The sequence below is a fragment of the Myotis yumanensis genome, unplaced genomic scaffold (assembly GCF_028538775.1).
Source record: "Myotis yumanensis isolate MYYU_CA2020_CCGP unplaced genomic scaffold, mMyoYum1.0.hap1 SCAF_1, whole genome shotgun sequence".
In the NCBI taxonomy this organism is placed as follows: Eukaryota; Metazoa; Chordata; class Mammalia; order Chiroptera; family Vespertilionidae; genus Myotis; species Myotis yumanensis.
In genome coordinates, this window is record NW_027223752.1 from 4,138,478 (window position 1) to 4,156,461 (window position 17,984).

The following is a 17,984-nucleotide window of genomic DNA, read 5'->3' on the forward strand; positions in this document are numbered from 1 at the left end:
GACTTGGTTCCAGAACAGACCACAGTGGAAGACGGTGCCTCGCTCTCGGGCCGCCGGGTTGGAGGTGATGTGGCCCCCGTGGGAGCAGCTTATCGGAAAGGGCGGTGGGTGTGGGCCAGGCAGGCGCCCCCTGGGAAAACGTGTGACAGCAGGAAGATGCGCTCTGTGCTAGCTCTGCCAGGTCTGCGGGCTGTGGCCCATGCGGTGGGACCAGAGAGGGGAGTGGGGGCCTCTAGGGCAGTGGTTCTCAACCTTCTAGCCCTTTAAATACAGTTCCTCATGTTGTGGTGACCCCCAACCATAAAATTATTTTCGTTGCTACTTCTTAACTGTAATGTTGCTACTGTTATGAATTGTAATGTAAATATCTGATATGCAGGATGGTCTTAGGCGACCCCTGTGAAAGGGTCATTCGACCGCCAAAGGCGTCACGACCCACAGGTTGAGAACCGCTGCTCTAGAGAGTTCTGTTATGGCCTTCTGCCAAGGGCTAGAGGAGACCCAGGAGGTCCAGGGACAGAAGAAGGGGCAGGAGGCAGCGAGGGCTTGGACAGGGGCAGTCTGTCCTGTTCTAGCACAGAAGGCATCCTGGGAAGGATGGGAGTCAGGGTCTTAGGAGACAGACCTGGGGCAAACTGGGTGGCTGTGGGGGCTGGCACATCAGGAAATGTTAGTTCTGTGGCCCTTTAAGAAAAGATTCCTGCAAAGAAGAATGGGAAGTGGCCCAGGGCCAGCAGGGAAGGGGCCATCCTGGGCTGACTCCTTACAGCTCTGAGGGTTCCATCTGTCCTCAGCCCTGTGTGTGGCCCTGATTCCCGAAGCTGCTGCATGTTCCCCGAGGAAAAGGGCTGAACGACCCCAGGCTCCTCCAGCAGCCGGCAGAGTGCCAGGCGCACAGTAGGTGCACAGTTCAGAAAGCAGGACACGACCTGCTGCTGTGCAAGGCTGTGCTGCATGCCGGAGCTCTTACCCGGCTGAGATGAGAACGCTCCCCGGGTGGGAGCAGGTAGGGAACGCCGACGCCGGGCCCTCGCCTTGCATTCCGATGCAGCTGGTCTGAGGGGGCCCGGGCACCCGTACTTTGAAAAGCTCCCCACTGGCACTGCATCCAGGGCTGGCCGGGGGCTCCCCTCCTGGGCCGGGGCCACGCCTTGCTGGGCAAGTGGCCCAAGGGGCAGCCTGTGGACGTGATGCGTGGGGGGGTCTAGCACAGCGCCTGGCACACAGACGGTCTCGGACTCTCAGTTCCAAGTAGGAGGCGGCTTTGCCACGATGGGTGTTCGGCCTTCTTTTTTTTATGATTTTTATTTTTTTAAAATATATTTTATTGATTTTTTTACAGAGAGGAAGGGAGAGGGATCAAGAGTTAGAAACATCGATCAGCTGCCTCCAGCACACTCCCTACTGGGGTTGTGCTCGCAACCAAGGTACATGCCCTTGACCAGAATCGAACCTGGGACCCTTAAGTCCGCAGGCCAACGCTCTATCCACTGAGCCAAACCGGTTAGGGCGGTGTTCGGCCTTCTTAGCTCAGGGAAAGGGCGGGTCTAGGAACGGGAAGGGCGCCGGCAGGTGCCGAGGCCGAGCGGGGTCAGTGGCTGTGATTGCTGGTTAAAGGGCCAGTGGGAGGTTGAGGATTTGAGGGGAAAGCTCACCTCCTTGCACGAAATCTCCTTTTGGTGAAACAAATGCCATTTTGTCGCACGTCCTCTCCTTGGGGACAAGGCAGTGCGGTTCTTGCTAATGAGCTCGCGTTGAACACACCCGACCTGGCGTCTGTCCGACAAATGAGACAGAGTGGCGCCCCGTGGGAGCCCAGCGTGCGTGGGCCCCGGGCAGCGGGAAGCAGGGAGGGAGAGCGTCCCCGGCCCCTGAAGGTCCGGGAAGCGGCACATGCGCAGGGACAGGGTGTGCGCCCGAGGGCCACTGGCCGCAGGCATCTCATCAAAATGTTCTGTTTGTGTGTGTGCAAACCAGCAATTTAAAACATATATATTCTTTAATTTTATTTCAGAGAGGGAGATAGAGAGATAGAAACATCAATGATGAGAGAGAATCATTGATCCGCTGCCTTCTGCACGCCCCCCACTGGGGTTCGAGCCCACAACCTGGGCACGTGCCCTGACCGGGAATTGAACCGTGACCTCCTGGTTCATAGGTCGACGTTCAACCACGCTGGGTGGGCTAAACCAGCAATTTTTTAACCTTTTGCATCTCGTGTACATGACAACTAATTACTAAAATTCTGCAGCACACCAAAAAATATATTTTTTGCTGATCTGACAAACATACAGGTGTAATTCTCATTCAGTCACACTGGATAGCTGCGGTTGTATCGGCTGTCGTTTGTTTTTATTTGACGACCTAAGGGAGTCGAGGTCAGGCCGCCGCTGGGCGGTCAGGTGCTGCACGTTTTAACAGTCCTCGTGGCGCACGGCCGAGAATCGCCCGTGTAACTGTCCCCAGTCACCCAGGTGGCCCACGTGGAATGGACCCGAGACCCTGCAGGGCTGAGCCGTGTGGGGGTCTCCACGGCTGGGTCTCTGCATTTGTAACGAACCCCCGAGGCCCACCTGAAGCAGCAGGGCCCTGCCCAGCGTGAGCTGCGTGTCCTCGCCCCGGAGATCAGGCGTCTGAGAGCAGCCTGCCGCCCCGGGCGCCTCAGGTGGGACTGGCAACCTGTGCTGCGAAGGTCTGGCTGCAGGGAGGGTGTGGACGGCGGCAGCAGCGCCCGGCCTGAAGCAGCCTCGTTCGGAGGGTTCCGGTGGCGTGGCGTGCTGTGTGGAGTCCCCGTTCCGGGGCCGTTCACGTGGATACCCCTGCCGAGCCCCTCTCTGCGGCCGTGGGTGGCACTGGGGGCGGTCAGGGGGCCCTGACCTCGCTGTGGTTGGAGCAGACGCAGTGTCTGGACCGGTGGTGAGAGCTGCAGCCCGGTAAGTGCAGGGTGCAGACAGCACCGAGGCTCAGGGAGGGACTCCTAGGCAGCTCCTCAGCATCTCGGTGGCACTCTCTGCCCACCCTGGGCCCTGCCTGCCACACTCTGCTCCTGTGTGCCCAGCCCCTCGCACGGGGTTGGCACAGTGGGCACACCATGACAGACGCCTGCCGATGGGTGGGGGACTTTGGCAGATGTCTGCCAACACTCTCGGGTGGAAGCTGAAAACTGTCGCACTGAATCCGGCGCCACTTCTCCCCAGCACACGGCCAGGCTGCGGGGCCCAGTTGCTTCCCCGTGAGTGCGGCACGGGGCCGAGGTCTTGCCGAAGGATGGGAGCTGAGTGGTGTGTGCCAGGGCTCCGTGCAGCACCGGGTGAACTCGGCCTGGCATCTCTGCAGAGCGGGGAGAACGGAGTCCCCAGGCAGGGCCTGGGCGCTTCCATGGGCGCCTGGCTCCGGACCCCTTCTGCTCACACGCATTTCTCAGCTGAGGCTGTGGATTAACGGGATGCAGCCCCCGAGACCATCTGGTATCTTGTCCACCGCAAGCCCATGTGAAGTGGGGGCAGTGAGCCCGCAGAGGGGCGGGGCCTGCCTGACCCCGCACAGCTGCCCAGGGACCAGGCCGCGTGGGGCGGCAGCGAGCCTTCCTCCCCGAGCCGGGCAGCGGCCGGCCCTTGTTTTTCTCCATTTCTCTCCGTTTCCTCCTGGGTGCCCCATTTCCTACGCCGGGTCTGCTGCCCCAGGAGGGGTGCGCTGGGTTCCTCTGAGCTCTGTGGCTGCTGGGTGTGCAGCCCCATCCTGGGTGGCTGCTTCTCCCTGGCCAAGGGTGAGGCCCGCAGAATCCACTCCCGGGCTCCTCGCAGCCCTCGCCCCCAACACGGGGCCCCTCCCTCTCAGGAAGGAGGCCTTCCAAGGGGGAGGTCACATGGTGGGGGGGGCAGGTGCTGTGTGCACACCTGGTGCCTGGGGACCAGCGCCCTCTGCAGGGACTCCGGGCTCTGGGGCTCCCCCCTGCGTAGGGAAGAATTCCAGCGGCTTCCACTCCAGATGGGGTGCACCTTCAGGACAAGGTGGCATGAACGCCAACCACAGGTACGTCAGTCACTTGCCCTCGCCCTCACCCTCTGCTCCTGAGAACTCCCCTTTGACCATTCTGACCCGCGGAGGGAACAGTAATGCGTGGAGGAAGCCGGGCCTCCCGTGCCGTGGGGAGCACCGCGGATCACGCTGGCCGGGACGGAGGCCTCTGGGAGCTTGCGTTAACTCCTGTGTTTCTGTTGCTGCCGTGAATGTGGACGGGATCTCTCTGTGAGCATGAAATGGCCACATCCCAGGGGTGCGGGGCCCGCGGAGAGGTCTCTGACCTCAGCGCAGCGCGGGCTCTGCACGCGGCCGGCCTTCAATGTCCCAGGAGCCTGTGAGCGGCTCCCGGGCTGAGGCCAGGGCAGGGCCCAGACGCACAGACGTCCCGGGGCCACGGGGCTGCGGCAGGGCGGGCAGGAGCCCGGGCCGCAGAGGGCCCCTCCCAGGTTTGGTTCTTGTTCGAGGAAGGCACCGTACTGTGGAGAGCGGCTACAGGGTTTGGACAGGTTCAAGCCTCGGACTAATGAGAGGGCACAGTCCTCTCATGGCCATGTGCAAGTCCCAGCTTGGAGGGCAGAGCCCTCCCAGCACAATTATAGGGGAACAGAGTTCACCCCATTACCTATAGTTGTAAGCTTGAACCTATGGTCGGAACCTGTGGTCCCCCGTGGCTGAGTGATGTGGGCTGCGGGAGGTGCAGCAAGTAAACAAAGCTTGATCAGGTGCATGTAATTGAGTAGATTTGAAACCCGCGAGAATGTTGTAATCACACCCTTACTGTGCCTCGTGGAATCTGCTATAAAATAAAGACACGACTTGCAGGCTGTGGTGCAGTCTCTCCATCAGAGAGGACAGCGTCCCACCCAGACCCAGCTTTCTTCTCTTGTCTGTCTTTTCTCAATCCTTCACCGCCCCCTCTCAGGCTCACTGAGCCTGGCTGAGCCGGCTCGGCACGTATGGCGCCCACGTGGGGCTGAGTATGCCATGGCCGTGCCGGCTCGCCACACCGTACCCACCCCGTGCCAGAGCTGCGCTGGGGAGTGACTGAGGCAGCCTGCACAGATAGCGGGCACAGTGCCCGGTACACAGCGCTAATCCACGTGGGCCACGGTGGCTGCGGGTTCCAGGCAGCCAGCAGTTGGGCGGGTGAGTGGTGTTGGCATACTGAGTACTGTCGGCGTTCAGAGATAGTAAGAGAAGCGGGGAGCTCTATGCCCTTAAAAGGGGTGACCCCACCTGGCCCAAGTTCCCGTTGTACGGACAGGCAAACAGGCTTGTGGAGGGAACGTCTGGCCATTACGTGCGGTGAGGCCAGCCTGAGGACGTTTGCTTTTAAAGTGCTTTTTGATTCCTTCTTTTGGGGCCTTCTCTACTGGTGTTTTAAGATCATATTTTTCTTTGCTTTTTATCCTCAGAGACCATTGATTGATTCTGTCCTTAATGTTTTAACATGATGTTTGAGACGGGCAGGCGGCGACCCAAGAAATAGCTCTGGGAGGCATGTGCTTAGCAGAGAAGTAAGCCCGTCCGTGTCGTCCGTGTCTGGCTCAGCGTGAGAACTTCCCAGCCGTGGGCGCTGACCAGAGCGATCGCTGGTGGGAGGTGGGGGTCCCTGCAGACCTGGGAGCTCCCACCGGGATCAGGCCGGCACGCGGTGAAGTGGGCGGAGGGATCGCGTGTTCCCTGAGTGGGAGGTCACGGGGGAGAGCCTCAAGGCTCCGTTCCCGCTGAGGTGGGCAGGGCGTGGCTCCTGCATTCAGCCCTCCTCCCGCAGCCTTGGCCCAGCGTAGCTGTGGATGGTCTCGGAGATGTCAGGGGAGCCCGCGTGCTGGGGTTGCGTCTGTGGATGTCAATCGTGCAAATGTAGCACGGAGGCCTTCATCCGATGGACTTGGACTCCTGACAACCGGAGGGTGGGTGCCCCTGGCTTCTCACTGATCGCCCCCAGTGAGCCCCGACTTCCTCTTTGGGAAACGGGCACCCATTCCAAAGGATCTTACCGTGTCTGCAGCACCCCCGGTGTTGCTCTTGCCACGGGGGCTGCGGCGAGGACAAGATCCCGTCACGTGGCTTCTCGTCAAGGTGGGGAGGAAGAATGAAAAAGCAATACTTTCAAGTAATAATCGGTACTTTGAGGAAAACAAAGGGGGGCACGCGGACAAGAGGGGACCTGCTGGACGGGGGGCCCGGAGGACTTCTGTGGGGAGCCGGCACGGCCATGGCACACTCCTGCCAGCTCAGCCTGGTTCAGTGACCCTGAGTGGGGGCAATGAAAGTCTTAGAAAAGACTGACAAGAGAATGAAACCTGGGTCTCGGTGGGACGCTGCCCTTTTGATGGACAGCGCCAGCGCCCACCAGCCGTGTCTTTATTTTATAGCGGACGTCACGAGGCAAAGTAAGGGCGTGATCAAAATGTTTATAACACTCTCGTTGGTTTCAATCCTACTCAACTACATGCACCTGAACTCTATCACTCAGGCACGTGGGGCCACGTGTTCGGACCACAGGTTTGCGCTTACAGCTACAGCTGTTGGCTATAATTGTGCTGGGAAAGCTCTGCCCTCCAGCTGGGACTTGCACGTGGCAATGAGAGGACTGTGCCCTCTCCTCAGTCCAAGGCTTGAACCTGGCCAAACACTGTAGCTGCGCCCCACAGACTTCTCTGATGATACAGGATCTGAGCAAAGCCTGAACACTATGCGAGAGCAGATCGGCACAAAAACCTGGGCAAAGTGTGTCCCATGAGAGGAGACAGGAAGTGCAAAGGCTCTGAGGTGGTATTTTCAAAAAGCGCGTCGGCATCGTTGGTACAGGAGTGACTGAGAGGGAGAGAAGAGGGAACTGGGCAGCTCAGCGGGGGCTGCACCCTCTGTTTCTTAGGGGTGATACCTTACAGCAACATCCATTTTAAAATGTCCCCATTCGTTTTGGACAAGTATGAGATCAAAATTGTCACGCTGGCTTTTCGCTGCGCTGTCAGTAGCAGATTCTCCAAAAGAGCCATCCTCAGACAGATGCTGCTTCCAGCCCGGCCACGGGCGCCCGGGACAGACCCGCACGCGGCGATGAGGTTTTTGCGTCTCGGTAGATGGTCACACCCACCCAGCTGTCTGGTCCGGGTGCAAAAGGCATGTTAAAATGCAAGTGCTCCCACGTGACATATCGGCGGGTACCGCCTCCAGAGGAGAATATTCATGAAGCACGGGCTGTGCATCCACAGCTCGCGGGCCCAGCTGTTAGCTCCCCAACACCCGGGCACCAAGCAATCTCAGCGGCAGGCACCTCCATTCATTCACTCACCCAGTGCCCCAAGCCAGACACAGGGCCTGGGGGACATGCCGATGAATTGGACCAGGCCCGTCCCTCCTCAAGAGCTCACGGCTTTGTGGGGAAAGGCCCAGGTAATGGGTGGTGACGGGACAGGCCAGGAGTTGCTCAGAGGTGATCTGCCGCAGGCCTCTGACATCCAGAAACTGGGGTCCCTGGAGGTGCTGCCAACCAGGCAGAGGCTGGAAGGAGGAGCAGTAGGCGTCCAAGCCAGGAAGAGAGAGTGAGCAAATGCAGTGTGGTTAGGGAGCATGGGGGCGGGGTGCACATGGGATAGTGGGGGGTGGCATGGGCGTGAGTAGGCAATGGCCAGGAGACCAGCAGTGTCAGCAAGCAGAATCGGCTACGGGGTTCAATCCTGACCCAATTTGTGATGAGTCCTTGGTTCTAGTCACTGCTCTATCCCTGGTACCTGTGGGTGTTCGTGTGGGTGCCTGGTATGTGTGGGTGTGCGGTAATTATCTTGAGTCTCAATTCCTGGTCTCTGAAATGGAAATAGCACTTCTGTCTGTGCTGCTGCTGCTGTGTCCCAGTGTTCTAGAATAGAGCCTGTCACAGTAGGTGCTCAGTGAATGTGACCCGAGGGGCTGGCTGGCTGGCGATGCAGTGCTGGGCCACACCCTGCACTTGCTCATGAGCTGCTGGATGGTCCCCAGCAGGTGTAGCTGGGAAAGTAGCTCCTGGTCACATGGCAACAGGCGTGTGCGGAGCCGCATCCAGCACATGGCAGCGGTTGGTGAGAGACAGCTGTTTGTTATTAATAACTAGAGACCCGGTGCACGAAATTCATGCACGGCTAGGGTCCCTAGGCCTGATCGGCGATCAGGGCCAATCTGTGGGGTGACTGGCGGGGCAATTGGGGTGACTGGCACCAGCTTTGGCCGGCCTGGCACCACCCGCTCGCTGGCCCAGCCCCCCACTGGCACATGCCTTGGCTGGCCTGGGGCCTGCGGCCTGGGGGCAGCTCCTGTGTTGCGTGTCTGCCCCCTGGTGATCAGTGTGCATCATAGCAACGGGTCATTCCACCAGTCATTCCGCGTTCGGTCTATTTGCATATTAGGCTTTTATTATATAGGATAGTAACTGTGAGCCTCTGTCAAGCAGGCTGTTCACTGGTGTTCTCTCTTAGAGGCTCTGGGAGTAAATTCCAGGCCCAGCGCTGCCCTGGCTACCATCTCCCATGAGCCGCCATCTAGTGACAGCTGGGCCATGCTGTGGCCACCAGGTGGGGCACGGGCATACGTGGAGGAGTGTGTCCCCTGGGGACCTCTTGCCCAGCCCCTGCCGAGGAGCCCCTGGGTGCCAGGTGCCTGTCCCTGGGGGAGAGGCCCCGGCGGGCTTCCTGAGGCCTTGCTGTGGGACGCTGGCAGAGCCGGGGGACACCCTGTCCAAGCACTCACCTTGGAGAGAAGGTGATCAGCGTTTACTCGCTGTGGTCTGATTTGAGGAGTGAAGTGGGTTTTTAAAAGTCTGACGACGAATCTCACGCATATAAGAGAGTATAAATAGTGTGTGTGCACAGTGGGGAAATAAATATGAAACAAACACCTGCATCCCCGTTGCCTCTTCTGAATAAATGTGAATAAATCCCAGAATCCCCTTGCCTGGTTTCCATGAGCCCCTGCTCTGGTCTCCTCCGCCGCCTGCAGCCTCAGCGCTTCCCATACTCAGCACTGCTTCCTGGCCCAGACTGCCTTCTGCACACGCACTGTCTCTGCACCTGTCACCCATCAGGGTGCCCTTCCTCTGTCACCATCGGCCGCACGAATCCTGCTAGCCTAAAGGTCTCAGCTTACATCATCCCCTCCCCCCTCCTCCAGGGACAGGTCCCTGCATGGCCTCCCAGGAGGTCCGGACTCCCACAATGCCCTGGGCTCACATCACCACAGTGCCCTGTGTGCCTTTTCCCTTTGCTGGGCCCCGAGGTCCGTGAGGACTGAAGGCCTGGTCTGCTCAGTGCACAGTGGGCTCAGCTCAGGGTGCCCGGCGGGGGGGGGGGTTCACTGGAACCCGGGCCTCCCTCGGTTCCCTGGGGACGCTGTGTTTCAGGCATCCTGTAATGGAGTAGAGGCCAGCGTTGCCATTTCTTCCCATGAATGTCAAGGCTCCACCGACTGAGGGGTTGAATTTTTAAAAGCACAGAAGCCAGGCTGGCTCCAGGCATCCAGGTGGCGCTGCTGATCCCACTGCAGCACCACGGCCGGGGTGAGCCAGCGCTCACTCCCCATCCCCACCCAAGGCTGAGCTGCGGAGTGAGCATCTGACGGGCTTAGCCCAGGACCCGGGCCATCTCTTAGCACCTTGATTGACAGTGTCCATTGTGCAGGGTAATCTTCGGAGGAAGTCAAGACACTGATCCCCAAAGGAGGGCATGGGCGCGGGTCACCAAAAGCTCTTGCCCAGCAAAGGAAACCACACATAATGATGATTAATTCCTTCACTGCATCATTACTGGACAGATAACAGAAGCCTGTTTAGAAAACGGAACGTCTAAATAACAAGCCCCCATGTACCCACCCTCCAGCCTAAGAAATACCATCAGTGCTTCTGGGGTCCCCTGAGCGCCCCTCCCCGATCTCATCCACTCTCCCGCCCCATCAGTAGTAGTCGCTCCCCTGGCCTCTGGGTTTCTTATTCGCCTGCTTTTCTGTGTGACTTCATCACGTTTCTATCTCTGAACAATGTGAGCTTTTTGTGTTTCCGAAGTCCATGTAGATGGAATCGCCCTCGGCCCATTCTGCCTGCTTTGCCACTTGACGTTGAGCTAGCGATGTATCGTGCCGGCTGTAGACGTCCGCCTTCCCACCGACGTCTGCAGTGTCAGTGTCTGTGTACAGGCAGTGGATCCCGGCCGCATGGAGGGACAGGAGTGCCGTTTCCCGCCTGTCGCTGAGATGATCCTGCGGCCTGCGAACACTCCTGGCTGTGCGCCTCGGTTCACAGGGGCAGGTGGACTTAGGGATTGTCCCTAGAAGTGGGTGGCGGGTCACCGGGGTCTGAGCATGCTCCCCTTTACAAGGTGATGTCACCCTGTCCGCCAAAGCGACAGGAACGACGCTGTTGGCCCTCAGCAGGTGTCTTGAGTCCCTGTTGCTTCACCGCCTTTGCCAGTGTTCGGTCTTGTGGAATTTTCTAGCTCTTGCCGATCCGACACACGTTGTGTTTTTCTGTGATTACTGAGATTTACCTTCTTTGTGGTTGTTTACTCTTTTGAGAAGTTCGTGGGCATAGGTTTTGCCCAGTTTTGTACTGGAAGTTTATTTTCTTATTGACTTGATACTAACATGATTGTATGATACATAGAGTGTGAGAGTGTGTGTGTGTGTGTCCCAGTTTCTGGCCTAACTCTTCATTTACTTTTTAAATATTTTTTATAAAAGAAGTATAAATTTAATGTTATTAACATTATTAGTATTTTCCCTGTAGTTGAGTGAGCTATTATGTCTAATTCAGATAGCCTCTGCCCCAATCTTATAAAGATACTAGAGGCCTGGTGCATGAAATTTGTGCACTCAGGGGGGCCCTCAGCCGGGATTACGAGAGGGCACAGGCCAGGCCGAGGGACCACACCGGTGCACTATTGGGACTGGGGAGTGACGCAGGAGGTTGGCCATCTGGGGAGGGACCATGGGAGGGCTCCAGGGCATGTCCGGCCTGTCTCGCTCAGTCCCAATCAGCTGGACCCCAGCAGCAAGTTAACCTTCTGGTTGGAGCGTCTGCCCCCTGGTTCCCTGGTGGTCAGTGCACATCATAGTGACTAGTTGACTGGTCGACTGCCCCCTGGTGGTCAGTGCATGTCATAGCAAGTGGTTGAGCAGCCTTAGCATATCATTAACATATTACGCTTTTATTGGTTGAATGGATAACCGGACACTTAGCATATTAGGCTTTTATTTTATAGGATTCACTTTTAGTGTCTTCTAACAGTTCTTAAGTTCTCCCTTTCACAGCTGTTTCCAGTCCATCTGGAATTGATGGAACACTGGTCGGATTTCACTTGTTTCCCTATGGACCCAGTTATTCCAGCGCCGTTTATCCAAAGACCCATTTCCCCCCATTGACCATCAGGGGCCATGCACGTGTAGCTCTCTGTCTGTCCTTTTGGCATCATTGTCTGAGGTTTGACTAAAGCTGCATAACAATTCTTGACGTCTTGTAAGGCAAGTCCCCTGCCTTGTTCTTCAACAGTAAATATCTCGGCTATGATTGATCCCTTTACACTTTGACATACATTTTACTTTTTATTTTTTAGGGTTAAAGGGGTGACATGGGTTAAGGACATTACCAAGCTTCAGGTGTTTGGTTTTATAACCTGCATATTGCATTGTATGCTCACCACCCAAAGTCCAGTCCCCTCTGTCAGCATAAATTTGACTCCCGGATATACACGTTAGAATCAGCCTGTGGAAGCCGTGACTGGAACTGCAGCGACTCAGCAGACCACTTCAGGAAGAACTGGTGGTTTTTAGGATGTTGAATCTTGCACTCCATGAAGATGGTATATCTCCCTCCTTATGTAGGCCTACTCTTATGTCTGTTAGTCAAGTTTTCTAATAGTCTTCATAAAGCTTTCACACACTTTTGTTAGATGTATTGCACTTTATATTTCAGAAGCGATTGCAAAGGCTATCTTGTGAAGTAAATATCTTTATTGAGATACAACCTACAAACCACACGATTCACTTACTTTAAAGGGTTCAACAGTAGTGTATATTCACAGAGTTGTGCAACCATCACCAAAACCTAAGTGTAGGCCACTTGATCACCCCCAGAGAAACCCCATGGCCCTCAGCGGTCACTCCCCACCCCCTGGCAGGAAGGGAGGAGTGAGTGGGTGAGGGGGGAGTGAAGGCGCATACCTGTGCAGCAGGCTTTTCGTCTGGCATTGCCCGCCCCGCCTCTGCTTTTCTGACTTACGTTGGGTCTGTTCTCCCCTCCTGTTTCTTTTCTTTTTTTTTTTAATATATTTTTATTGATTTTTTACAGAGAGGAAGGGAGAGAGATAGAGAGTTAGAAACATCGATGAGAGAGAAACATCGATCAGCTGCCTCCTGCACATCTCCTACTGGGGATGTGCCCGCAACCCAGGTACATGCCCTTGACCGGAATCAAACCTGGGACCCCTCAGTCCGCAGGCTGACGCTCTATCCACTGAGCCAAACCGGTTTCGGCCCTTCCTGTTTCTATTACTGTTTTTCATGCCAGCATCCCAGCCGCTTTCCTTCTCCTCCTGCACACCCTGGCTAGACCCTGTTCCTAAAGACAACCGTGTGCCCCCCGCGGCTCTCCTGGGCACCGCTAGGTGTGGGAGCCCCTCGCAGTTCAGCGGCCCACAGGGTTTCTGTGGAGAAGCTCCAGTGGCCTCAGGCCCCGTAGGAACACGCTTCTGGAAGGCAGCGGGTCTGTGGTCTGTGCGTAGGCTAAGTCCTCTTCTGGGCCCGCAGTGCGTGCAGAGTCCCCGGACAGCACACAGAGCTGACCTCATTCTTGTTCTCCCCCTCTTCCCCTTGCACTTCCTCCCAAGTGGGCGCTGCCTCGAGTTAACCCAGGGAAGAGGCTAATTAAGCCTAGAAACTGGCAGCCTCTGGCGGGGGCTCTGTTCTGCCTGAGTGCCCGCAATGACGGTCTTCTGCTTTAAGGGCAGCACTCATTGCATCTCTTCAGACCAACCTGGGAGATCTATTCCCGGCCCTGCTGCCCCGGGCGATGCCGCATCACTCCTCACCCCACCTTCCCTGAGTGCCTGGTCCGTGCCGGGTACCCTGCTTGGAGGTACCAAAAGCTTGCTCCCTCGGAAAGAGAACAAGAAACAAAACACCCGTTAAAGAGATAAGCAGCCCTGGCCGGTTTGGTTGAGGATAGAGCGTCTGTCTGCCGACCCAAGGGTCCCGGGTTCGATTCCATCAAGGGTATGTGCCTTGGTTGCCTTGGGCTCTGGCCAGGGCTCCTGCAGGAGGCACCCAATCCATGTGTTTCTCTCATATCAGCGTTTCTCTCTGTCTCTCCCTCCCATCCACTCTCTCTAAAAATCAATGGAAACATTTTCGGGTGAGGATTTTAAAAAAGAGAGAGAGACAGGGGGTGCCTGGAGGGAGACTCTGTGCAGAGCAGAGAAGGGAGTGGCTTTCTTTCGTACTTTCTCCTGGTGCCTTCGTGCAAACCCTGGGCCATGGCGTCACCCAAGGGAAAGGGAGCGGATGCAGCCACTCGGAAAAGCCACATACAGAACCCACTAACGCCCAACACGTGACCGCCTGCGGCCCCCGCACCCGGGCCGTCCCTCTCCCGGGGCATGTAGCCAATGGGACATTGCACCCATATGCATTTTACTTCAAAAGGAAAACATTGCAAGCAGATGTAGAGCTCCGCATGCTCGCTCCTTTATGTGCATGCTCCGCATGTAAGGGGAAGCAATAACATTTGCAGTTTCCCTTGAAATACACCCAAAACGGAAGGTGGACAGGCAGACACCTGGGCAGAGACCTGATAAAGCAAGTATAGTGGACGTGTTCATTATGGAAATTAGATGGTGAGTGTGTGGGTGCTCCCTGTGAAATCTTTTCAACTTTGCTGTAAAAAAAGTCCTATAAAAAGTGGGAGGAAAGGCCTGTGGACAAGAATGGTCATAACAGGATAGTGGCCTCAAACCAGAAGCATCGCAGTGCCCCACGGCAGTAAGATAGCCCCTTCCTCTTCCTGCAGTTCACCGTTCCATCGTGTGGACGTGGCCGTTGTCCGGACCACCATGTGTCCATCTGTCTCACGCTTGGTGCATGTTTGGGTGGCTTCCAGTCCTCCGCTATCACAGAGCTCCTAGGGCAGCGGTTCTCAACCTGTGGGTCGCGACCCCTTTGGCGATCAAACGACCCTTTCACAGGGGTCGCTTAAGACCATCCTGCATATCAGATAGTTACATGACGATTCATAACAGTAGCAACGTGACAGTTATGAAGTAGCAACGAAAATAATTTTATGGTTGGGTCACAACATGAGGAACTGTATTTAAAGGGCCAGAAGGTTGAGAACCACTGTCCTAGGAGCTCCCCTACCCCTGTCTCCAGGGGCACAGGTGCAGTATTCCTCTAGGGCAGTGGTCGGCAAACTCATTAGTCAACAGAGCCAAATAGCAACAGTACAACGATTGAAATTTCTTTTGAGAGCCAAATTTTTTAAACTTAAACTAAATAGGTAGGTACATTGTTATTAACTTAATTAGGGTACTCCTAAGGCTTAGGAAGAGCCACACTCAAGGGGCCAAAGAGACGCATGTGGCTCGTGAGCCGCAGTTTGCCGACCACGGCGCTAGGGTATACACCTAGGAGAACAGGTGCCCAGCCCTGTGGTAGAATATGCCCTTCACTTTTCCCGGTAATGCCAAGGAACTTTCCAGAATGATTGTGCCAATTTATGCTCCTCTACCCTGACCTATCTGGTCTCAGTAAGTTGCCTTCTGGAGGTCCCATCCACCCCTGCCCACATGGCAGCCAGCGCTCAGAGGGGCCACAACAGTGATGCCCCTTACACACTCGGTGCACATGCAGGTGTGATCCAGTGTGTGGTGTGTGCCATGTGTTAGTGTGACTGTCATGTGACTCCATTTCGGCTTCAAGGAAAAGGAATGAGTCAGCTCTCAATAGAGTGGGAGGTGCCCAGGCCAGACTCCAGGGCTGATCTCTCTCTGCCCGTGCCGGACATTCATCCTTGACATGGCTAAGCCACACTCCGCTCTTTCTCCACGGCCAAGAGCAGCGAGTCCCAAGATTGGACCCATAGGCTGTTGTTCCTCCCACCCGTGATCGAGACCCTGGGCATGAAACCCCCACCCCCACCAGATGGGCCCGGCTGTGGGGAGGGTGTCCATAAACCGTAATCTCTCTGCTGCCTCTTTCCAATTGCAGGTTAGCCTGGGGAGGAAGATAAAGACATTGGCAACCAAGATGGTCATCACGAGCGGCAATGATGAAGACAGAGGAGGCCAAGAGAAAGAGAGCAAGGAGGAGAGCGTCCTGGCGATGCTGGGGATCGTGGGGACCATCCTGAACCTGATCGTGATCATCTTCGTGTACATATACACCACTCTGTGAGCGGGCCTCGGGGCGGCCCCGGTGTGGACCCACCGGTGAGCGGACATGGCGCCAATAAGCAGGCTCGACCTACCCACGCCACTCGGTCAGATGCACCTTCGAACTTCATAGAAGGTCGCCATACTGAACCGGTCCTGCTGCCAGGAGTGGCCACTAAAGCACAATGAATCCAAAACAACTCCTTCACACAGCAAGGAACTCCGTGTCTTTGGCTGGGGGCCCGGAGGGACGGAAGACCAGCCTTTGGCCCCGTCGGTGAGCGGATGGGCGCCGGAATTCATCGCCCCAGATCACTGACCGGAACCACGTCCTCAGAAAGAGGAACAGGGCGTGGACCGCAGCTCATGGTGGGTCTCCCGGGGCCCGCGTTTCATCTTTGCTCCGGGAGCTGTTGAGAACGGAGAGCCACAGGGCCGTTGGCCGGCATTCTGTTTGTCACAAGTGTCCCTTGGATACAGGGGAGATAACTGACTTTTCTCCTTGGCGTTGGCCTGACGTGTGTGTCTGTTCATATCGGGGTTTATAAATATCTATTTTTAATAAATGTGCTCTGTTTTTAGCATGAACCACACATTCGGAGAGGCGCTCCCGGATTCGCCGCGCTTTCTCCAGTTTTGTCCGCTTCGCCCCCTAGAGCGCGGACACCCTGTTGTGTAGTCATTCTCATCCTATTCCTCTGACCTTGAGTCTTTTACCTTCTCTCTCTCTCTCTCTTTTTGGTCTGGAGGACATTTTCCCGTAATACCGGCCATGCCTTGGCTGGTGCATGTCTAAGAGTGTCCGTGGAGCGGCTCTGTTTGCTTGGATATAACTGATTGTGGGCATGCGGACTCGGGCGCACCGTGTCCTTCCCGGGATTCATGCATGAACAGAGGCTGAGGGACAGGCCCGCCAGGACCCTGCGAAGGACTCCGCTGAGGAAGCGCAGCTGGTTCGCAGGGCGGCTCGCTGGCCGCGTCTGGGTCCACTCTCGGACCTTCTGGATGAGATGGTGGTTTTAAGGGCCGTGTGCGTGAGAGGTGGACAGAGCAGGGGGTGGGGGGAGCTCAGCGGTAGGTGGGTGGCCCCTTCCTTAGCGAGCCGCCTGGGGTCCTTTTCAGAGTAGGTGGGGGATAAATGACCCTGACTCCCCTGTGAGAGCTCGCTTCAGGCTGTGAGGACACCCCTGGGACAGGGGCTTTCCAAGGGCACTAGGAGGGACATAGCGACCGCCGCTGGGCACCCTGGTTGCCACCCACACCAAGCTACTTTCTCCCTGGCAGGGGCGGCTGAGTAAAGTGAAGGGGCCCGATTCTCCCCGAGGCAGCCTGGCCCGGCCGCAGCCGCGTGGCCTGGCAGGAGAGTCAGCCAGCGCCAGCCTTGCCCGTGGGCGAAAGCAGCAGCCGCCTGCCCCGTTGGTTTAAGGGATGCCCAGAGGTCTCTGCTGCCAGACGTGTCCCTGCCGTGTGTGCGGTCTGAAATGCCACTCTTAGAGAGTCATTTCCTGGGCTCTTCTAAGGGCCCAGACTCCTTTATAAAGCAAAGGCCCCCGTGCCCCTGGCCCTGCCGGCGACTCATCAGGCGTCCCTGTAGAAGGAAGGAAGCTGAGGCCCAGGCAGGGCACGCCGCCCGCCCGCCAGCACTTCATAGTCCTTAAGTCGCTGGATCCCGCAGTGACCCTGAGGGAGTGTCTCTCCCTCCCACTGGAGCAGGGAGGCCCAGAGGCCAGGAAGAGTCCCCGAGAGCACGTGGCTCCCAATAGTGAGTCAGGGCGCAGACCTCGGTTGGCCTGATGCCTTAGCCGCGGGGCCTGGAGGCTGCTGGGGAGAGAGGGGGAGGGGCCGTCGCAGGACAGGGCCCTGGGGTCAGGATGGCTTTGCTGAGGGCCAGCTCTGCACACCCCTCTCCCCTCCCCTCCCCGTGAGACTAAACAGCCCCGGGAACTCCATGGGCCGGGCAGAAGAGCACCCCGGTGAGGACGCCGGAAGGGAGGCTGCTGGTTGGCGATGGAACGGGGTGCCGGGGTGGGCTCGCTCTGCCGGTCTGTGTGGTTCTAGAACGACTGTATGGAAATGCTGAACAGTGACAGTGAACAATAAAGGTGCCATGGAAAAAGTCTCGAAGCCCTTTTCCTTCAGCCTCGTGGTGCTTTCACACTTCTGTCTCATTCCTTCGCGTGGCCATACACTTCTTACTTTATTAAAGAAACCCCTGAATGCGACTGTTGAACGGAGACTTTCATTAGACGGGAGGAGCCCCGTGACTTTGCTAGGATGCTCATTTGAAAATACTGAGGGGAAGACCGCGTGTGCAGTGGTCTGAACGGCTCCCCGGTGGTTCTGATTGTCCGCGCCCACGGGCTGGTAATAAAGCTGCCGGTTCGAGCTGCCCACCGAAGGCCGCCTCTGTCCCCGCTCGAGCTCGCCTCTTATTTCCCTTCTCTCGAGTGGAGCCCACGAGCACACCCTGGGCAGCCCAGCCTCTGGAGGCACCTGGAGGGCCCTCGTTCAAAACGCAAGCTCCCTGGGAGGCGGGTGCCTTCATCGCCCCGTCCCCCTCCCCAGTCCCAC

The 17,984-nt window shown here is 57.0% G+C and overlaps 1 protein-coding gene across 5 annotated transcripts in view; it reads left to right on the forward strand.

The window, feature by feature from the left end:
- The window catches only part of TUNAR (transmembrane neural differentiation associated intracellular calcium regulator), a 34,223-nt gene extending 16,704 nt beyond the window's left edge, over positions 1-17,519 (forward strand). For 4 of the 5 annotated variants that reach the window (XM_070402909.1, XM_070402844.1, XM_070402817.1 and 1 more), the window contains exon 2: positions 15,250-17,519. In XM_070402909.1, the coding sequence (XP_070259010.1) occupies positions 15,289-15,435 (147 nt within the window). In that variant the 5' untranslated portion in view covers positions 15,250-15,288 and the 3' untranslated portion in view covers positions 15,436-17,519. Of the gene's footprint in view, positions 1-8; positions 65-15,249 lie in introns of those variants that run through there. The other variant, XM_070402866.1, reaches the window with a different exon arrangement.
- The last annotated feature ends 465 nt before the right edge of the window (positions 17,520-17,984 follow it).